This window comes from Mus caroli, unplaced genomic scaffold (genome assembly GCF_978045245.1).
Source record: "Mus caroli unplaced genomic scaffold, Mus_caroli_1 scaffold_2, whole genome shotgun sequence".
NCBI classification, from domain to species: Eukaryota; Metazoa; Chordata; class Mammalia; order Rodentia; family Muridae; genus Mus; species Mus caroli.
This window is the reverse complement of record NW_028227257.1, coordinates 3,850,611-3,873,017: the sequence shown is the minus strand read 5'-3', so window position 1 is coordinate 3,873,017 and position 22,407 is coordinate 3,850,611. Positions and strand designations below refer to the sequence as shown.

General features: G+C 42.4%; 1 protein-coding gene across 1 annotated transcript; it reads right to left on the bottom strand.

Annotated features, from left to right (window-relative positions):
- Window positions 1–6,434: 6,434 nt before the first annotated feature.
- LOC110287259 (uncharacterized) lies at window positions 6,435–21,498 on the bottom strand. The gene is made up of 4 exons (XM_085831824.1): window positions 21,365–21,498; window positions 14,085–14,211; window positions 13,817–13,877; window positions 6,435–12,674 (listed from the first exon to the last, which is right to left on the bottom strand). The coding sequence occupies exons 1-4, from the start codon at window positions 21,365–21,367 to the stop codon at window positions 11,789–11,791; spliced, it is 1,077 nt and encodes a 358-aa protein (XP_085687950.1). The 5' UTR covers window positions 21,368–21,498; the 3' UTR covers window positions 6,435–11,788.
- Between the last annotated feature and the right edge of the window lie 909 nt (window positions 21,499–22,407).

Genomic DNA, 22,407 nt, shown 5'->3' with positions numbered 1-22,407 from the left:
TGGTGTATACCTCCTGTAAGCCTCCATCAGTCGCTCTAAGAAAACAGAGGGCGGCTCCACTGGACCCTGAAGAACCTCTCTTACCTTGGCCAAATTGGTGGGTCGCTGTGTGGCCCCTTTGAGCCCTGCCACTAGAGTCCGGCGGTATACTGTGAGATGCTCCCTACCTTCCGCAGTGTTGAAGTCCCAGTCAGGACGGGCCAAGGGGAAGGCTTCATCTATAAGGTTGGGGAGACTAGTGGGGGTCCCATCTGGTCCTGGGACATTCTTCCTGGCTTCCAGCAGGATCCTCTCTCTCTCCTCCGTGGTGAAGAGGACCTGCAAGTGTTGCTGGCAATCATCCCAAGTGGGCTGATGGGAAAACATGAGGGACTCGAGGAGCCCAGTCAAGCCCAAGGGATTTTCTGAAAAGGAAGGGTGATTAGTCTTCCAGTTGTGTAGATCAGCTGATGAGAAAGGCCAATACTGCAAAGGGGCAAGTTCATCGGGGCCTAGGGGGGGGCCACCAACATAGGCTCGGAGGGGCAAGGCAACGGTGGAATTGGGTCCATGTCCCCCCTCTGGGCTGCAGCCCCTCCGACTCCGTGTCCCCGCTGCGGGCCCCCCTACTCAGTCTCTCAACAGGGGCCTGGGCACGGGGTGCGGACGGTCGCGGCAGAGGGTAAGGGGGAGGCTGTGACTTGGCCCACGAAAGGTCCTCAATCTCAGGGTAGATCTTCGGGGGTGCTGAAGGACCAGCCGAAGGTTGGGCTGGCTTAGGTTTGGTTTCTGCGACCTCCACCGTCATCCCAGAAAGCCCCACGGCCCAAGGCTTAACCCAAGGTGGGAGATTCTGGACCAAGTCCTGCCAGACATTGATATAGGGGGCCTGGTCGGGAATGTCCTCCTGTTTCCTGAAAAACAAGGCGTTTAACAGCGAAAATAATAGGCAGGTTAAAGGCTCCCTCCGGTGGCCAACCCACCCTGAAGGTCGGCCACTCGGATTAACAAAAAGTCTGCCAGAGTCCCTTCTTGACATCTACCGAAAGATTGTGGGCCCTAGTCTTTACTTCAGTCCAGTGATCAAGAGTCAAAGTCAAAGGAGTCATCACGGTCTGTCCCATTTCGAGCTCGACAACACACACCACAAAAGCAGACACAAATGTAAAAGAAAAAAGAAACCAAAACCGACGTCGACTTCGTGTCAACCAGAGGCACTGAAAAGAGTCAGTCGGCCTAGAGTCAGGACACTGACACAGATCGTCAAGGAGAAGGACTATCTTGACTGTTCTCACGGGGGTCTGTGCAGGGTGAAAAGATTGGCTTCTTTTTCCTGAATATTGATTGTCAGATGTAGGGGTGCATGTAGGAATGTGTATGACTGTGGGGATGTGTTTTTTCATGTGTGTGGAGATGTATGTGATCCTGTTTGTGTTTGAGCATGTAGGTAGGGTGCATGTGTATGTGTGAGCAAATGTGCTTGGGTTACATGTGTGAATGTGTGTATGAGAATATGGGGCAGTGCATGTCTGAATGTCTGTCTGTGAAGTTGTTTTGGGGTTGCATTTGTGTTTGTGTGAGCATGTGGGGGAAAGAGTTTCTTGTGTATATGTGTTTGTATGTGTGTGGAAGGGAGCATGTGTGCAAGTGAGGGTCAGGTATGTGGTGTGCATTTGTGTGTTAGCATGTTTATGTGTAAGTATGTGTGCATATGTGGGTGTGAGCTTGTGACCGAGAATGGGAGATGCATGTGTGTATGTTTCTGCATGTGACAGGTGCATAAGCATGTGCTTGTATGTGTGTGTGAGAGCATGTGAGTGGGGTTCATGTATGAATGTGTGTGTGTATGTGTGTGTGTGTGTCTTTGTCAGAGATAATTTGACCTTTTGCAGTTATATCTGGATCTTCTATTCCAGTGGTTCCATCTGTGTCTGGTTATGTGTCAGTACCATTCTGACTTTTATTACTTCAGTTTTGTAGCATAATTTGAAATCAAGTATGGTGATGACCTGAAATACGTCCGAACACAGGGGTATTTCAAACAAATAAAATCACTGGTAGATTTTCTTATTATTAAGGTAAATGAATTATTTGAAAACACAAAAACCTTTAAAACAGTTTTATTTCACACCTTGTTTCTAGCTGGTAACACCTGCATGACTCAACAAAAAAACATTGAGCAATATTTGAGGTCGCCACAAGAGGGCAACCAAAACCTTCCTTACTTGTGGGATTTTCAGGGAATGGGAGTGGGGGGGGGGGTGAGGGGGGAATGGCAAGCTAGCTTTTTGAGAAGCCCCTGCCTTGTTTTTCTTTGGACAAACTCTGTCACTTTTGCCCTTGTCCTTCCTGCATCCACTTTTCATCTTAGACAGGCACATCCTTGAAGTCTGTACATTAGCACCAGCTCTGATGTCCCAACACTGAGGTGGGTTCCTGGCTCCATGGCAGTGACAGTTCACAAGATGTCACAGGAGCTTCTCATGTGTCAACTACCCAAGGCACTGACCCTGGACAATGCTTACAGCAAGTTCTTAATGGGGTGTTGTTGTTAAATGTATCCTGGGGAGATGTGAAGGAACTTCTTTTCCTTCCAGATAGAGCATGTTGAGAGATAGGAGATGGCTCCACCCAAGTATTGCTTTGGAGCATCAGTGGGTTTTCTTGTTGCTGCAAATAAATACCCAACAAAAATATTTTAGGATTATGGGAAGGAAAGGTTTATCTTGGCCCATGATTGTTGGAAGTCCATCATGGTGTGAAAGGCAGTGTTGGAAGTGGAAGACAGGATGGGGAGGACAGTGAGATAGCTGGGAGGAGGGGGGGGCAAGTGATTAAGAAGGGAACTAGTGGGAAGAGGGAGGCAGGAGGGGAGAGCGAGCTAGGTAGGAGTGGAATGCAGGGTTCGGAGTTGAAACTAGCCTGTCACATTTCATCTTTTGTCCCGACATAGGGAGATTAAAAAGTGTTCCTCTCATTTTCCACCTTAGCTGGGCCAACATTTGGAGCCATTTCATTCTGGGTGGCTTTGATCTTTTTTTTTTTTTTTCCCTCTCAAACTCCCCAAAACAACCAAAACCTTGTCTCTGAAGTGATTTCAAACCCAGTGAATGGGAGAGAAATTATTATTGAGCTTTTCAGATTATGGTTGATATAGTCAGCTAGCTGAGTCACTAACAAAGCAACCCAACATGGGTGATGCCTTGGAGGAGCTGAATCCCTGGAGTTTGCTATACTGTTTGCAGGCAGTGCTACCAGGGAGTCATCTCTCCCTTAGGAACTGGTTCTTGCTTATACAACCCCATTGGGAACACTGTGAGTCCCATAACCTCTTTCTGAGTTAATTTCAGATTGGAGGTAATATACAGCTGTAGGTCAAGCCAGGGTTAGCATAGTAGGAATCTGCTGTTTCCTGGCTGGAGAAATGAATGATGCCTGACAGAGAGTGAGACTGAGGGAGGCTGTCCATCAAGAGATAGACTAGTGAGATGTGTGCACTTGGCATTCTTTGGACAATGCCTTTCATGCCATATATACTTTATGTTTCATTTTTAAAAATCCTCAAAAGAGAAACAAAATGTTTAAATTTATTGGTACGTCTCAATGCTATTCTTACAATAAAATACCCTAGGAAAAGCAAATGGGAAAGAAAGGGTCATTTTAGCTCATAGTTCCGTAGTATGGTCCATGGTGGTATAATGTTGCAATGTCAAGAGCCTGCGACAAGAGTGCACACCTATTGATAGTCAAGAGCAGAGAGTGCTCAGAGCATTTTTGCTAGTGCACAGTTCACTTTCCCCATTCTTTTACAACCAGGGTCCCTGCCTAGGAAATGGAGCAACTTACCGTGATAAGTCTCTTCATCTTAATTAATATAACTATGACAGTATCCCACAGCTATTGTGAAAGGCTAACCTGATTCAGATGATGCCTCCTTGAGACTTTCCTACCAGATGATTGAAGATTGTGCTAAATTGAGAATTGTTTTAAAGTTCCATGGGTGTGCTCCACAATACCTAGTCTTTGAGAATAATAAGGAATTCCAATAATATGACAAATATTAAATTGTTAACAAAACATTACAAATGCCTGACTGTAATGGCCAGTAACTTTATCTGTCTTCATGTCATTTTGAACATCCAGTATAGAAAAACAATGTAGGCAATGACTAGTTTCATATTTAGTTGCTTATCCTGTTAAAGCAGTTGCAAATAGAAAGCCTGAGAAGGTACCAATAGTCATATGTGCATTGTTTAACATTTCTTAAATTCAGATACATAAGTAACATCCATTTGCCATACTTGATTAGGTATGTGTTCTCAAGGATTAACACCATTATGTGGTACAGGAAGAAATTGAGGACACTGAAGACAAGTTTTTATAAATTGACATGCACATTTTCTAGAAATACCAAATTGTTGTCTCAACCTATTAGTATTTTAATGATGTAAAGAATGAGAGTGTTTCTCTTAGTGCATCTGACTATGCCAGGGCCTAGCACACACAAAAGTGGATGCTCACAGTCAGCTATTGGATGGATCACAGGGCCCCCAATGGAGCAGCTAGAGAAAGCACCCAAGGAGCTAAAGGGAACTGCAACCCTATAGGTGGAACAACAATATGAATGAACCAGTACCCCGGAGCTCTTGTCTCTAGATGCATATGTATCAAAAGATGGCCTAGTCGGGCATCACTGGAAAGAGAGGCCCATTGGTCATGCAAATTTTATATGCCCCAGTACAGGGGAACGCAGGGCCAAAAAGTTAGAGTGGGTCGTAGGGGAGTGGGGGGGGGGAGGGTATGGGGGACTTTTGGGATAGCATTGGAAATGTAAATGAGGAAAATACCTAATAAAAATATTAAAAAAAAAAAGGAGCACTGACTGCTCTTCCGAAGGTCCTGAGTTCAAATCCCAGCATCCACATGGTTGCTCACAACCATCTGTACTGAGATCTGATGCCCTCTTCTGGAGTGTCTGAAGACAGCTACAGTGTACTTACATACAATAAACAAACAAATAAATAAATAGAATTTTTAAAATGAAAAAAAAAACAAAAAGAATGAGTGTGTAGCTGAACTATTCCTGTGTAATACCTATACTCTGCCTGATATGCAAACCTGCTGTGGCATTGCCCTCATTAAGGGGTCTGGGTTCCTCTTCCCCCTAGGACATTGTAAACACTTGTATATGGATGTAACTCAGCTATCTATAGTTCTAAGTATCTACTCTGGTTCCTCCTTAGGTCACAAACTTCCTTCTTCCTAGATAATGGTAAATTCCTGCATAGGGCAGTGACTTAGCTATCCATGCCCAGGGTCGGATCAAGGACTGCCTAGAATCTAACTTAACTATATGTAAAATAAATAAATAAATAAATCAATACTTAGGAGCACTTATTTTTTTTATAATTATGTGATTTAAAGATTGTTTATTTATTATGTTTAAGTACACTATAGCTGTCTTCAGATACACCAGAAGAGGGCATCAGATGTCATAATGGGTGGTTGTGAGCCACAATGTGGTTGCTGGGCTTTGAACTCAGGACCTTCAGAACAGCAGTCAATGCTCTTAACCACTGAGCCATCTCTCCAGCCCCCTTAGGAGAACTTATAATAAAGCAACATTAAGGGAAAGCCCACAGATCCATTTACCAACTAAAGCAAGGACATTGGAGCATTCTTTATACATGATGGCAAGATTCCAGGAGACTAAGTTTCCGTGAACTTCTCACCTCAGGACAGCACAGTTTTTCGGGGCCTGTCACACTTCTCACTACTGGATTAGATGTAGCACATATGTACATTGTTTAACATTTTTTAAATTCAGATCTATAAGTAACATCTATTTGCCATAACTGAGTAGGTACGAGTCCTAGAGGATTAACTCCTAGAGGATTAACACCTTTGTGTGATACAGGAAGAAATTGAGGACACTGATGAAAGTCTTTACAATTTGACATGCACATTCTCAAAAAATACCAAATTGTTGTCTCAACCTATTGCTTTTTAATGATGTAAAGAATGAGAGTGTTTGGCTGAACTGTTCCTCTGTAATGCCTATGCTCTGCCTGATATGCAAACCTGCTGCAGCATTGCCCTCATTAAGGGGTCTGGGCAATCCACTATGAGCTTTTAAATGTAAGGTGTATACCACCACTGCCAGGTTGATGCTCTATTTTGCCCCTGAAAACCATATAAAAGCTCGCCGAATAGGCACAGGAGGTCACCGCCTCTCCTTAGGGTCTGGAATGACCCCAGTTTAGTGGAACAATAAATTCCTCTTGCTTTTTCCATTGATTCCAGCTCCACATGGTTCACTCACAGGTCCCCGGTAAGCTAAGGCTCCCGGGAGTCTTACAACCCAACAAGAAGACCAACAGTCTCAAGAAACCTTGACCTTGGAGATCTCTCAGACTCTGAGCCAGCAACCAGGCAGCATACACTAGCTGGTCCAAGGTCCCCAACATATATACAGAGGAGGACTGCCTGGCCTGGACTCAGGGAGGGAAGACACACCTAATCCTTGAGAGACTTGAAGTCCCAGGGATTGGGGAGGCTTGGCAGGATGTTGTTGAATGGTTGTGGGTGTGAGGACACCCACATGGAGATGTACAGAGGGGTCGGGATATGGGATGAGAAACTGTAAGTGGTTGGAATGGGAGGGTGATAATGACTGGAGTATAATTAAAGGATAAACATAATTAAAAAATCTCCATCCTGGTTGTTTGAAATATGTCTTAAATTCTAAGGGAAACTCCCTTAATCTTACTACAGTCTTGTCTATAATCCTATCCACTAAATATGATGTGACCTAGGTAACATAAAGAGAAAGTACCAACAGAGAAGGTGCATAGAAGTCTGGAGTTCAGATCCACCTCCTGATTCCTAGGATCAGAGCCCTCCCTGGAGGCCGACTCCCCTCTGGCAGGGAAGGTTTCCAGGGTTCTGGGTGTAGGATCTGTCTTCTGGCTGAGGATGAAGGCCTGAAGGGACCCTGTCCAAGAAGTTTGGTTGCTTCTGCTGCCCACTTGCTCTCCTGCATAAATAGTTCTCAGTGATCCCAAGATTGTGGATGTGGTAGGGCCTGCCTTTGTCCTTTGACCCTGTTGCTGCTAGCACAAGAACCTCTGGATTTTTTGGAAGTGATGTTGCATTCCACTCATCAGTGATCTCAAGGACCCAGGTGTGCTAGGGGGCCTGCAGCATGGAGAGTCCTCTGGGACCTTTGGGCCCTCTGCCAAGATCTGGCCAAAGATTGCATGGGGGGCGGAGGGTGGCACCAACCAGAAGTTAACCCCAGCCGCTGGTCAGGCTGCTGTCCTTTGTCCCTGTTCCTGCTATCACAAGACCCTCTGGATTTTTTGTAACTTATATTGCGTTCCACTCACCAGTGATCTCAAGGACCTGGGTGTGCTGGGGTGCCAGCTATGTGGAGAATCCTCTGCAGACATTAGGGCCCTTCACAGAGATCACCTCAAACACTCTTACACAATCACCACCTGCTCATTTTTCCTTAAAAGAAATTAAAACAAATCTCATCGATTTCTATCCTTTTTTCTGATTATAGCTCTGGGCAGCCTCTACCATCTATCTCTGTCGCTGCTTTCTGAGCAGCCTGTCTCTTTGTACTGCACCTCCAAGCTCAAACTATCTGAGGCAGACAGAAATCTTTGAGAAGGGCTCATGGTAAATCCAGACCAACAAGGATGTCAGGATCAGCTTGGGGCATTTGTCTGAGTCCCAGCTCATTCGACGAATCCAAGAATTATGCATACCAATTCAGCTCAACTTTTGTTTTAGTTGTGAACCTGCACAGCTTGGTGAGGACTCAGATGGCTCAGATAAACCAGCGAATCCGCTAAGAATCCAATTTTCCTCATCCCTTAATTTCACATCTTAGCATTTGTTTTTCATTTGAGAATCTCCAATTCGTTTTTAATACTGCATTCCAGCCTATAGGTTTGATGCCTTCTGTAGACTCAGTTGGTTACTCTGCTCTACTATAGGATGCCACCTGTGTAATTTCTTAGCTCAGCTTACAAGTGCTTTGGAGTCTGAAATGAAAGACAAACAGCATTATGTAATATGTCAAATCAGCTCATTGGCTGAGACACTCCGAAACATCCACATTGCTATTGGTTCCCCTGTGATACACCTAATTTCCTAAATCTATAGCCCATCTTTGCTTCTCCAGAACCAATCAGAGGAGGGAACACTGGGGTCACTCTTTCCCAGCTTTTATGTGGCTGGTATTCTGTCTTTCCCAGCTCTCAAGCTGGCACCTAATTCCTTTACTGGCATGGAGATCCTCTTTGTTTCCCTTGCCATGAATCCAAAAGTCCTGCCTTTGTCACCTGCCTAGCCATTGGCTGCTGGCACTTTTGTTACCCGTTTACAATCATCTTAGGGCAGGGAATCTCAGTGTCCAAATACAGGATTATCATGCAATTTGGGAAGAATTTAACAGGAGTAGCATAAGAATCAATACACAATTGGGAATTAGCAGAAAAACAAATCAAATCCAAACACCAGGCCCTAAGTATTGCCTTTTTGTTATTATCCTGAATTTATTCATATGGTGAAACTAAGTTCGGTTCCAGGAATTAGGTATTGTGGAGATCCAACCTCACTTTACTCATATTTTCTTCTTAAAACATAATGACTGTCTCTAACAATGCTTTCTGCTTTTCATTGTACCCCTCAAAACATAAGACCTATACTTTACCACAATAAAACAAATCCATATGATTGGTTAAACTATAACACCCATATTATATAACAGTTGACACTTTAAACTACATAAGCCCCTATCCCTAAATCCTGATTGGTGTGAAAATGAAGCTATAATTTGGAAGGAATGTTTCTGTCTGACCCTCCTTTTAAAAAAAATTTTTTTATTTCTTCATTTCTTTATTGTCTAATCTCTTTTTTTACAATCCATACCTTATACCCCTTGTTTTATTCATGGTTTCTATTCCTGCACAAACATCATGACCAAGAAGCAAGTTGGGGAGGAAAGGGTTTATTCAGCTTACACTTTCATACTGCTTACTGTTCATCACCAAGGAAGTCGGGACTGGAACTCAAGCAGGTCAAGAAGCAGGAACTGATGCAGAGGCCACAGCGGGATGTTTCTTTACTGGCTTGCTTCCCCTGGCTTGCTCAGACTGCTCTCTTGTAGAACCCAAGACTACCAGCCCAGAGAGATGGTCCCACCCACAAGGGGCCATTACCCTTGACCACAAATTGCGAAAATGTCTTACAGCTGGATCTCGTGGATGCATTTCCCAACTTAAGCTCCTTTCTCTATGAAAACTTCAGCTTGTGTCAAGTTGACACAAAATTAGCCAGTATAATTGACACCTTGTCAACTTGACACACAAACACATCACTAGTAATCCTCAACCCTTCGTTTCTTATTCATCCCCAAGATATACACAACTTTGAAAGCCCCACAGACTTTACATATTAAAAGTTCAATCCTTTTAAAATATCCAATATCCTTTAAAATCCAAAGCCTTTTAAAATTAAAAGTCTCTTTACTATGGAATCCACTAAAATACTTTCTTCCTTCAAGAGGGAAAAATATCAGGGCACAGTCACAATCAAAAGTAAAAATTAAACTCCAACTGTCCAATGTCTGGGATCCAACTCACGATCTTTTGGACAACTCCAAGGGCTTGGGTCACTTCTCCAACCCTGTCCTTTGTAGCACACAGCTTGTCGTCTAGGCCCCAGATGTCTTTACTTTACTGCTGCTGCTGTTCTTCGTGGTCATTCATGGACCTGGCAACTCCAAAACACTGCATGATCTCTTCAGTACTGGGCCATCAATTTCACCTGAGTCTGCACCTTCACCAGTGGCCTTCCATGGCCTCTCACAGTGCTGGGCCTTAGCTGCTCTGCATTATCCCTTCATGTCTTCAAAACCAGTACCATGTGGGTAAGACTTACACACTACCAAGTACAGCCACAGCACAAGGTACAACTTTGATTATCTCTAGAACACTTCCTCTGTGCTCTCAGAAAACTCTTCACAGATGATGCCACTTCAATGATGCTGGTTTCTTCTTAATCACTGCTAATTTCTTAGCTCCTGCTAACCAGCATCAATAGTCCCAGTAATGCAAAGTTTTCACTCTAGTAGTTCTGGTATCTTGTTAATTACAGCTGATTCTTCAGCCCCAGCTAACCAGAACCACAGAATCTTCACAAAGGAACAATGGCCCTGAAAAGAGGCTTTAATTATCCCTCTGAAATTTCACAAGCCAGGCCTCCATCTTCTGCACGGTTCTCAACATTATCTTCCAAGCTCCTACACAACATCCCACAGAGTTCTTAACACAGAATGGATCTTCTAGCACAAAGTTCCAAAGTCCTTCCACCGTCCTCCCAAAACATGGTCAGGTTGTCACAGGAATACCCCACTCCTGATACCAATTTGTCTTAGTCAGGGTTTCTATTCCTGCATACACATCATGACCAAGAAGCAGTTGGGGAGGAAAGGGTTTAATCCAGCTCACAATTTCCACATTGATATTTATCACCAAAGGATATCAGGACTGTAACTCAAGCAAGACAATAAGAAACATGCCTTGTATCCCCTTGATCTCCTTTGTATGATTATTTTCATGATGATGAAGAATTAGAAATGTTTAAAGGCTTCCCCATATTGAATGCATTCATGGGTTTCTCGTTCATGATGAAGATTTGGGAAATCTAAAAAGGTTTCACCATATTGTATTCCTAAATTTCTTTGCAATATGGATTGTTTCATTGTGAAGACTCTAAAATATTCAAAAAGTTTCACCATATTAAATACACTCAGCCTTTTGCTACATTTTGTTTTCTTTTGTGTCTTTGAATATGACTGACAAGTGAAAGCAATACCACATGGCTTGTAGACATAGGGTTTCTCACCTCTATGTCTTCTTTTATGTATTTGAAGATTTTAATGCACAAGGCTCGGTTCATTTGTTCATTTCATAGTGTTTTTCTCAACTGTGTCTCCTTTTATTTACTTAGAGACTACTGTGACTTATAAAATGTTTACCACATTGCCTATATTCACAGGGTTTCTATCTAGTGTGCATACTTTTGTGTTGGGAGATGACTCTTTTGTACAATTGCTTTCCCTAATTGGTGTTATTCAGAGAATTTCTCTCCACCTCATGTTCCTTACAGATTTGAAGATAATTGTGATGTGGAAGGGCTTTAAAACATTGCCAATATTCATAGAGTTTCTCTCCTGTATGTGTTCCTTTATATATTTGGAGGCCAATGCTTTGTGAAAAAGCTATAAAAGCACCATTGCGAACATTCAAAAATCTCTCTCCTATACGTGTTCTTTCATGATTTTGTTGATGACTGCTTTTTGAAAAAGTTTAACCACATTGGTTAAAATCAAAGCATTTCTCTCAACTATATGTGCTTTTCTGTGTGTAAAGACTATTGTTTTTCGAAAAAGCTTTACCACATTGGTTACGTTTAAAAGGTTCCTCTCTGGTATATGTTCATTTATGTACTTGGAGATCAATGCTTGCTGCAAAGGCTTTATAACATCAGATACCTACATAGAGTTTCTCTCCTGTATGGTCCTTTCTCTTTAAAGGTCACTCCTTCCTGCAAAGGCTTTACCACATTGGTTACATTCATAGGGTTTTTCAGCTGTGTGTGTTCGATTATGATATTCAAGACCACTTCTTCCTTCAAAGGGTTTACCACCTTGGTTACATTCATATGGTGTCTCTCCTGTATGTGACCTTTTATGGCATTGGAGACCACTGCTTCCTGCAAAGGCTTTACAATACTAGTTACATTCATAGGGTCTCTCTCCTGTATGTGTTCGCTTATGTATTCGGAGATGACTGCTTTGTGCAAAAGCTTTACCACATTGTTTACATTCATAGGGTTTCTCTCCTGTATGTGTTCGTTTATGTTTTTGGAGGTCACTACTGCTTGCAAAGACTTTACCACATTGGTTACATTCATAGGGTTTCTCTCCTGTATGTGTTCGCTTATGTATTTCGAGGTCTCTCCTTCTTACAAAAGCTTTACCACATTGGTTACATTCATAGGGTTTCTCTCCTGTATGTGTTCGGTTATGGATTTGGAGAGTACTGCTTTCTGCAAAGGCTTTACCACATTGTTTACATTCATAGGGTTTCTCTCCTGTATGTGTTCGCTTATGTATTTGGAGATGACTGCTTCCTGCAAAGGCTTTACCACATTGTTTACATTCATATGGTTTCTCTCCTGTATGTGTTCGCTTATGTATTTGGAGGACTCTCCTTCTTATAAAAGCTTTACCACATTGGTTACATTCATAGGGTTTCTCTCCTGTATGTGTTCGTTTATGTTCTTGGTGGTCACCACTTCTTGCAAAGGCTTTACCACATTGGTTACATTCATAGGGTTTCTCTCCTGTATGTGTTCGCTTATGTATTCGGAGATGACTGCTCTGTGTAAAGGCTTTACCACATTGGTTACATTCATAGGGTTTCTCTCCTGTATGTGTTCGCTTATGTATTAGGAGATAACTGCTCTGTGTAAAGGCTTTACCACATTGGTTACATTCATAGGGTTTTTCTCCTGTATGTGTTAGTTTATGTATTTGGAGATGACTGCTTCGTGCAAAGGCTTTACCACATTGAATAAACTCAGAGGGTTTCTCTGCAGAACAACTTCTTTCATGCCTGCAAATAAAATTTGCACACGTGAAATCTTTCTTACAGTGATTATACTGATGAGTCTTTTATGTTTTAAATTTCGGTTTCATTGAACAGAGCAATCTAATGTTAACATAATATTACTTTGTTTATATTCAAAGGAGTTCTGCTAAATTATGGATTGTTTTACATCTTGAGGATACATGAAATGGGAACAGTACTGATTATCTGGCTCACATTTATAACATACTTTTTCTATAAAAGGTTACTCACATATTTGAAAAAAAAACAGGAAGAACTCACAGTGTTTGCACAGTGATTGCATTCACAAATTTTGTTATCAGGAGAGTAATACTACATTTGGAATATGAACAAATGCAAAAGAAAAAAAATTTTCTACTGCCTTAATTCTCATTACTATTTTCAGCAGTTAGAGTTGGTAAATGTCCCAGGAATGTTCGGAAACAAATTATTTATAAACTTATATAGCACGTTTAGAATGTTGCTCAAAATTTGTTATACTGCATATCCTCTAATTGTTCTGGAAAAGTGAAAGGTATGTGGCTTCTTTCAATGCCCCTATGATCACAAGGCTTGTATCCATCGTAACCTATGACATCCACATCAAAAAAAGAATAACAAGTGAAAATTCCACATTACATTCACAGCTGACTTTTTTTGTCACAGAGATGTGGTACAGAGATTAAGGTTTTTCCACAAAACCATTCTTGAATCTTATGAACTGTTCATCTCACTAAATTTAGCAATGTTATTACAAGTATATCATTGAGCTCAGATATACTATGGATTATTTGCTCATTACTAGGTTTTAGACATATACTTGTCACCTAATCACTGTGTGTTCCTTTTGCAATAGCTAAGCGATATGAGACTGAAGACACTCATACTTGTATAGCATGGCTGTACTAGGCTTGATTTAAACAGTAACATATCTGTTAAGCCATTATTTCTCTGTCTTTGACCTAATGGAATGTCTTGCAAACAACAATTACATATCTGCCATAGACATATATGATTTTATGAAATTCAGTAAACATCCATGACTGAAAGCAGTGCTTATTGTACCCTAGTGGTTTTCTTTACAACTTGTAGCACAGGTTAAACTTTCTTCATAGGCATTTTCTCCTCAGCTTGCAGAGGAAAATTACCTTCCATGACTTCTAGAAGTTTGGAAATGGTCTTCAATTGTATGTTCTTCCCAAATGTAACCTAAACCCAGTACCAGAGAAAGTATGTTACATTATTGGCAATTAAACAGTATTTAAGTTATTAACTCCATTGAACTTTAAAACCATGAGTGATTTATTCATCATATTCTTCCTCATTCTCAATTGAAATTACAAAAACAAATAACAATAACAAAGAAAAAGTTGTGCATACATGTTATAAAGTAAATTAAAAAAATCACAATATTACCTATAGCTGTGAGATTCCTATAGGTCTCTAGCATCACACCCCTGTAGAGACTCTTCTGAGAAGGATCCAGCAAAGCCCACTCATCCCGAGTGAAGTTCACCTGTACATCATCATAGGTGACTAAATCCTAAAAGATTCGAGACGTGTGTACATAAAAAAATATGATAGAGACAACAGTTTAAAGGTGTACTTCAAAATGAATACTCGCTAACTGCCTTGCCCACCCACATAGTACTTTTTATCCAGTCTTTCACAGTTGGACAACAAAAACTTAAGTAAATAAATGATCTCTGGGAACCTGATGCCCTAGTATTAAGATGTTAATACATGGAACCATGTAGAATGCTGCTAGACCTTCACCCATTTTTTTGTTCCCTGAGACCCAATACGCAAGAGTGCCCTTAGGACTGCAGTTTCGTCTCACCTGTCCATGTTACCTGCAGATACAAAAGACCTTTTCCATCTCCCCTTCCTTTCTTGCCACATGTCTGTGTCTTAGCCCCCAAGTATGGGCAGACACACCCTTCTCAACCATAGCCAGTACTCCCGAAGAACAAGCAGTCTGTCTAAAGACCAAGACCACTATCTGTTATCCTAGACATAATTCTCATAGTAGCCCACAGAACTGCAACACAATATCAGGGAAAGCTTCCTCTGCCCATTTCCATGTGAGCAATTTTCCACTTTTCTTCAATTACTAAGGCAACTACACCAGGAACAATGTGAACTTGACTAATGTTACCTGTGCTAGTGTGTGTATAGAAATAAAATAAAATCATATTTCCTGACTCCAATAAAAATAACTCAAAGTCACCGTCACCCCTAAACTGTTATAAATCTGACCCTACAGTTACTACTGATCTGTCTTCCAAACAGAGAGGCCCCATGCTCCAGAGCTCTCATTGAAATTGTTGATGATGAGAAAGTTGGACTATGGCTCAATAGCTATTCACGACCCTTAGTAATTTCATGTTAAACCAGCCCCACCGAAGTATACAAAACAATGCTGAATGGTAACTTAATGTCTGATTCCTTCCATATGCATTATGTTCCAATCTGTCCTATCCACCCACCCAGCACCATCAACACCTGAGAAACTTCTGCATGTCAGAAGCTCCTTTTGTAACCAAGAATTGAAGTTCTGTGAATCATGTCATTTTGACAATAGGGAATAGAAAGGTAAAAGGAATCTAATCAAATATTTCTAAAGGATGATCATGATCAGCTCTTTACTACTAACTTCTAAAGTATTTATTAAATTAGTCACACAAAACTGAATACAGAAGGGTCAGGAATTCTAGAAATCAAACCATTACTTTTCCAATGTTGTCCTACTACACACCAAAGGCAATGCCTGTATATACACAGTGCAGAGTGACATTTAAGTTTCATACCTTGCCACTCCCAGGGCCACTCCAACCCCTGTAAATCCACACTCAGGAAGAGTCAAAGGACAAGGGCCTCTGTTATGATCACCACAGAACCACACTCTGACCCACAGTCCATTTAGAACCAGCAGATCAGACTCAAATAGCTCTGCAGACTTGCTCCTCCTGTACTGTCAATGGAGATTACTATAATAACCAGGGGATGGCTTGTGGTCTTCCAGGCACCTTGTAACACATGCACCTGAGGAGAATCCTGTAAAGAACCTGTAAGCTACCTTCCACTAGTGTTCCTGATTGTTAGGCCTGTCCATATTCCCTCATTAGCTTGGAAAAGCCACCTGGGCCTCAGGGCAACAGCAGCTCCTCCACTGTGGGATCACAGAGCAAAAGACTCAGACTGCTGAAACCTTCCAAGCTCTGCTGTTACACCCTACAAGCAGACAAAGCCCTAGTCTGGAAAATTTACATTTAAAAGGATGTTCTAGTCCTGCAGACCAAGTATTTTCCATTTAAAAGGCCTAGGGTCCTTTCTTTGTATATTCAATTATGCATGCAGCCAACTCTTCTACATAGTGGGGAGGTCCTGCAGACAAACTGGAATCAAATTCATACATTAACAATATTAAAAGTAAAAGTGGCTATGAATTTTAAAGATAGAAGCTTTTAATGGGAAAAAAAAAAGGAAGAAAATGAAGAAATAAAATGTAAAGACATCACTGCTCCTAGGTATGGTGGAGGAGAAAGTATATTATACACAAAAGAGTGAACATAGCCAGACCCAGTTATACCTGGGATAATATAGAGTAGACATGACCTGAGACCTTGTGGAGAGAGAAAGGAGGGCAGAAGCAAGAGCCAGATCAGGATGATTAATGATAGATGAAAAGGCTAGTTCCCAAATGATTGGATTTCATAAGGAATGGCAGCTGGGAGATTGGCAGTCCTACTCCTGGGGTAGATGGTGAGGTATGCCAGCAATATGCTGTAACAGAGAGGGCCTGTGATCTCATTTGTCATTGCGCTAATCTGGGAAATGTCCCAAGATGGCCAGTATGGAATTCTACTGATTGTGTAAAATTGATTTCTTGACTCCTCACGGTGAATGTCAACTCATGGCAAAGCAGAAAGGCCTCACCTACCTTATTCCTCCTCCTCTTCTGTGCTGCAAGTATACCAGCTTCAAAGTTGGTCAGTGAACTCAACTCTTATACCTGTCCCTCTTTATTTGTCATCACCTAATTTGTAACCCTGCAACCCAGGGAGGTTAGACAACACTCATTCCCTGGTGTCTTTTGTCTCACTGATCAGTCAGAACCCAGTTTGAAAGGAGTTGTAGGAATGTTTTCCAAGCCCTGGGCAGCAGAGGCTGGATTAGGAGTTAAAAGCAAGTCTTAAGTGCATGGCATAAAGAAAGTAGAAGCTACAGGAGATGTTTCTCTAAACAGACAGATATGAAATCTCTTTAAAAATAGGAATGAAATTCTTAATTTTGGGGAAATATTGGAGAATAGAAACACGTAAGAGGTCAAATCACCTATGCATAATGAAAATGAAATTCAGAAAAGTAATACCAAAATTTAATATTTAAAAAGATCAATATAATTGAAAAAAATATATTCCTGTACTGATTTGAAAAAGATCAGGCCCTTCCTGGTAGAAGGAATGTCATTAATAAGATAGCATTTGACCTTGCCCCTATGTGCTTTGTTAACTACTGAGACCTATAATGTGACGCACACAGCTACAACTAATGGCATGTGTTTTACATTTCTGAGCTCACTTAAATATGTCACCCAAGGATTGCACATGTTTGTATAATACAGATCCTGAAATGGGAATTCATTACCAACTGGTTCTAGCTAACCTGCCCAAATTGAACACCCACAATCAGATTTTACTAAATTATATCCATAAATTAATACAATCTGTGAAATTATCAAATTATTCTCACTGCCCTAATCAGGTCCTTCTCCATAACGATGACCCCTGCAGTATACTCCCTTTCCTTTGGTCTGTGACCTAGCTCTTGTCAGCACTGTTTTACCTGACAGTGTACACAGTAAGCTGTTCCTCTGGTTCTCATCCTGCCAAGTACATTTCCACACACAAACCCCTGACACAAAGGTTTTGTCCAGATGCAGGCTTATAATAAAGTTACTCAGAGGCCACAGCCTGGTCCAAAAGGAGAGACTAAGTCCACAAGGGACCTCATAGGTGGCCCCATCTGTCTGCCTGATGCTTACCATCCTGCCTCTGGGAAGACCTAGTACACAAGCATCCTTTGCTAAGATGCTTGCCACCCCCACTTTGTTGGAGATGAAGTTGCACTTACCATGTCTGAAGTTCTAAGCTTGCCTGAGCTAACCTCACAGCACTCAGTAAAAATAATAAGAACCGATTCCACAGAAAGTCTGAGATCAGCTGAGTTACACAGAGAAACTTGCAGGCTTAGTACCTGGAAGCATCACCTCCTCTTCTGCCTGGCAACTCCATGTGGAGGTTTTGATTGGCCATTGAGTCTTGAGTGACATGAGGACCATGCTTAGGGTCAGAGTGTCTGTAGGGACACAGCAGAATGGTTCGAGCCTGGGCCAATCCTTTTCCATATCTGCAGATTTGCAGTTCAGTAGCACTACTGCGTCTCCTCCAATGGCCTACCTGTCTGATCCCCTGCCAAGCCCTTCTGAGGGGCTAAGATTCCTGATCCCTGCTGCTTACCTGCCTGCCTCTCCACCTTTCTGGTCAGTGCCCCTGGGTTCACTGCTTTGGAGCTTGCCTGAGCTCCAATGACAGGACTCAGGAGGCAATTTCCCTTCTTCCTCCTGGAATCAACCTGGATAGCTTGCATACCCCATTAATCAGCTGACACTGGAGTTACCAAACTGTCCACAGGTGGTCAGTGCCAGAATATTAGCAACTGAAGAGGGATTTTTGGACACAAACTTTGTTTTGTGGCTTCAGGCTGGGTTCAGGTAAACCGCAAGCACTTTCCACCTAATGGCTATGAGACAAGGCTCAGAGCAAAGCAGGACAACGTGTCAGACACTGTGGAGCACTCTTGTTAATCAGCACATTGTCCTCAGTGGGTTGGTAAAACAAACATAACAACAACAAACCCACACCTATATTGGGAAAATATATATCACTGTACTGATTTGAAAAAGATCAGGCCTTTCTTGGTAGAAGGAATGGCATTGATAAGATAGTGTTTGACTTTGCCCCTATGTGCTTTGTTAACTACTGAGATCTATAATCTGACACAGCTACAGCTAATGGCATGTGTTTTACATTTCTGATACATTCTATCTATATAGTACAGATCCTAAAACAGAAATTCATTATCACTGGCTCAAGCTAACCAGCACAAACTAAGCACCCACCAATCTAGTCTTATTTAATATCATGCATTATTTAATACATGCTGTTAAATTACAAAATTATTCACCCTGCCTGACTCTTATCCTTCTCTAGAATGGTGACACCTGGAGCAGATTCTCTTATGGTTTTATCTATGATCTAACAATCTCCCTCCCTGTTTCACCTGACAGAGATAACAGTAAACCATTGCTCCGGTTCTTATCTAAAGGTGGAAAAATGGAGGGTTCATTATATGACTCAAATGAGCAATTATGAAACGCTTTTTTGCTACATTCTTTAACTCAAGAATTTAGGAATTTATATCAAGAAGAAAGCAAGGTCATTGTCCTGGGGAGCAGCAGACCAGGATCAAGGCTTCCTGAGTCAACATAGCTTGTCTTAGAAACATCTCTATAAGAAGAAGAGACAGCTCTCCCAGAATTAACATGTCATCCCAGAAAGGAATCACTGCATATACAACTAAAATATTAATTAGGAAAAATTTCTTAATGACAGCATGGATTCAGCTGTGGCTAATGCTCAAAGACCAGCCAGCCAAAAACAGATTTTTTGGATTCCACACATGCTCTCACACATAAGTTTCTTTCCTGTTCAGTCCCCAGGTTATTTTGAACAATTTAAATATGGACTGGAGATTACAAGTCCTACTTAAGACAGCTAGGAGATATACAAAGCAAAGACCCCCAGAACATTTATTAAGTGCCTCAGAGCCCTGAAATGCAAGCCATTTCTCAGTGATGGGTTCCTGAGTTGGAGGTTGCAGGAGATGAGAAAAATAGCAAAAGTAGAAGGTAGAATTTACAACAGCTGCAGTGGGGAGAGCTTACACAACCCCTGTCTTATGCCAAGTAAGCTTTTTAAGAGTAGCATCAGCCGGGTGTGGCGGCGCACGCCTTTAACCCCAGCACTTGGGAGGCAGAGGCAGGCGGATTTCTGAGTTCGAGGGCCAGCCTGGTCTACAAAGTGAGTTCCAGGACAGCCAGGGCTACACAGAGAAACCCTGTCTCAAAAAAAAATGCAAAAAAAGAAGAAGAAGAAGAAGAAGAAGAAGAAGAAGAAGAAGAAGAAGAAGAAGAAGAGTAGCATCTTGTAATCTTGTATCCTACTTACAGGGATAAGTGAAAAGAAATGGAGACCTCTATGAAGTTTGCAGAAGCTAGCATGAACTGGGACAAATTCAGGAGAAGTCTAATAAAACAACCTTGCACAAGGGAACTGCCAAGTATCTAAAAAAAACATTACTGACCAAGCCCCCAGTGCACTTGGGGACCCTACTCAGTGCAGGGTGGCACAGAATTACTGCATGGCACAGCAGAGACGGAGGTGGAGTTGACTGGCACTGCAGAAGCGGGTTTGCAACTTCCCCTCCCTGCCTGCATTCCTTTCTATTTGCTGGAACCCTCGAACCAAGGCTGGCAAGAGATCTCCGTGGAAAACCTTTGGTACCCAAACCCACAAGCTACTAGGGCTACTGAGCTTCCCACACCCCCATTAATCCACACTCAGGAAGGGTCAAAGGACAAGGGCCTCTGCTATGATCACCACATGGACCAACAGAACCACAGTCCTTGGAACCAGCAGATCTGACTCAGATAACTCAGTAAACTTGCTCCTCCTGGCCTGGCAAAGGAGACATTTACAATCACCAGGACATGGCTTTTGGCCTTCCTCACAGTTTGCAACAGATGGCTCTGAAGAGACTCCCATAAAGAACCGCAAGCTACCTTCCACTAGGGTTCCTGATAGAAAGGCATGGACAGAGTCCCTCATTAGCTTGGAAAACACAGCTGGGACTCAGACAACAGCAGCTCCTCCACTGTAAGATCACAGAGCAAATGTTTCAGACAGCTGAAGCTTTCCTGGCTCAGCAATTTCGCCACAGTTGCAGACAGAGCCCTAGTCTTGGAAATTTAAATTCGATAGACTATTCCAGACTCCCAGAGCACTTATTTTCCTTTTTAAAGGCACAGAGACTTTCTTTGCAATTAAAGAACATTATTAAATTATACAGGCAATGTCCAGTGCAGCCATCTCTGCTTCATACTTGGGAAGCCCTGCAGCCAAACTGCAATCAAATTCACACAGTAACAAAAATTAAAAAGAAAACCTCCCGCCAGAAGGCCATCCTGTGCTCCAGCCCCGGACCTGACCAAGGACGCTCGCTTGCGTGGGAACCATTCAGCGCCCCCTCTCCCCCGACTTCTCCTCCCTTTGGCCCCGAAGCCCAGTGCCACCCCGGGGACCCCATTCTGTCCTAAGCTCTTCCGGGGTATCCAGCGTGGGATGCTGGAGACTGGGAACCTGGTGCCTAGAGTTGCCCTTGTCCACCACCCACCGAGTGGGGTCCGTGCCTTCCCAAGGCCAGACAGCCACCCGGGGCCACGTGGAAAGCGTCCTGCAGTCCTCCCGCTCCCGCCTGCCCAGGGCAATGGAACTCTGGCCGGAAGCGAGTTCTCTCCCACTCCCCTCTTTTCCCCACACCCACGGCCCCGCAGGAGATGACCTGGCACTTACCATGTTTGGAGTTCTGAACTTGACTAACCTTCTCTCACAACACCCAGTAGAGTCACGCAGAACACATCACACAGAAACTCTCAAGACCGCTGAGTTACAGAAAGGAGCTTGCAAGCTTGACCTGGAAGAGCCGCCTTCTCTTCTGACTGGCAGGTCCATGTGGAGGTTCTGATTGGCTATTGAGTCTTGAGTGACATGCGCACCACCCTTAGGGTTAGAGTATGTTAAAGAGACACAGCATAGAGGTTCCACCTTTGGCCAAACCTTTTCCAGATCTGCAGATTTGAAGTTCATTAGCACAAGTGCCTCTCATCCAATTGCTTACCGGTCTGTCCTCCCATCAAGCCACCTGGAGAAAGTAAGGCTTCACACCTCTGCTATTCAACTGCCTGCTTCTACCCCCATGTTGGCAGTAACACTATGCTCACAGCTTTGCAAATTTGGAGCTTGCTTAAGCTCCAATCACAGCACTCAGAAGATATTTCCACTTCTTCCTCCTGGATTCAAGTTGGATGGCTCTCACAGTCAATAAATCAGATTACAATGGAGTTAAATCTGTCCCAACAGTGGAAATGTGCCCAGAATATTAACAATTAAGAAAGATTTTAGAAAGCAATATTTGTTTGGTGCCTTCAGGCTGGGTTCAGCTACACTGCAAGGACTGTTCACCTGGTGTTTCTGAGACAAGCCTCAGAGCAAAGCAGGAAACAGCAACCACAAACCCACAGCTGTGCTATCAAAGATTCTCCTGATGAACAGAGCTGATAGAATGAATCTCTACTATATAGTTAATGCATTTATTAGAATGACTCACAGGATGCCGTTCAACCAGTCCAAAAATGGCTGTCTACACATTTAAAGTTTCCAATAGTGGTTCAGTTCATGTGACTTGATGTCTCAACTAGTCTTCATTATATACCTTAATTTTCAAAATTATGCACTACTGCCAAAAAATAAAACAAACAAAACAACACACACACACACACACACACAAAATAACAACAACAACAAAAAGTTGTTAGAAAGAGGTAGGGCATTAAGGC

What these genes read in the sequence shown, in the direction of transcription:
- LOC110287259 (XM_085831824.1), bottom strand. An exon ending in TAGGAATCTCACAGCTATAG is followed by an intron (nt 13,878 to 14,084) that starts GTAATATTGTGA and finishes TACTGGGTTTAG; the next exon opens with GTTACATTTGGGAAGAACAT. An exon ending in ACTTCTAGAAGTCATGGAAG is followed by an intron (nt 12,675 to 13,816) that starts GTAATTTTCCTC and finishes TTTTATTTGCAG; the next exon opens with GCATGAAAGAAGTTGTTCTG.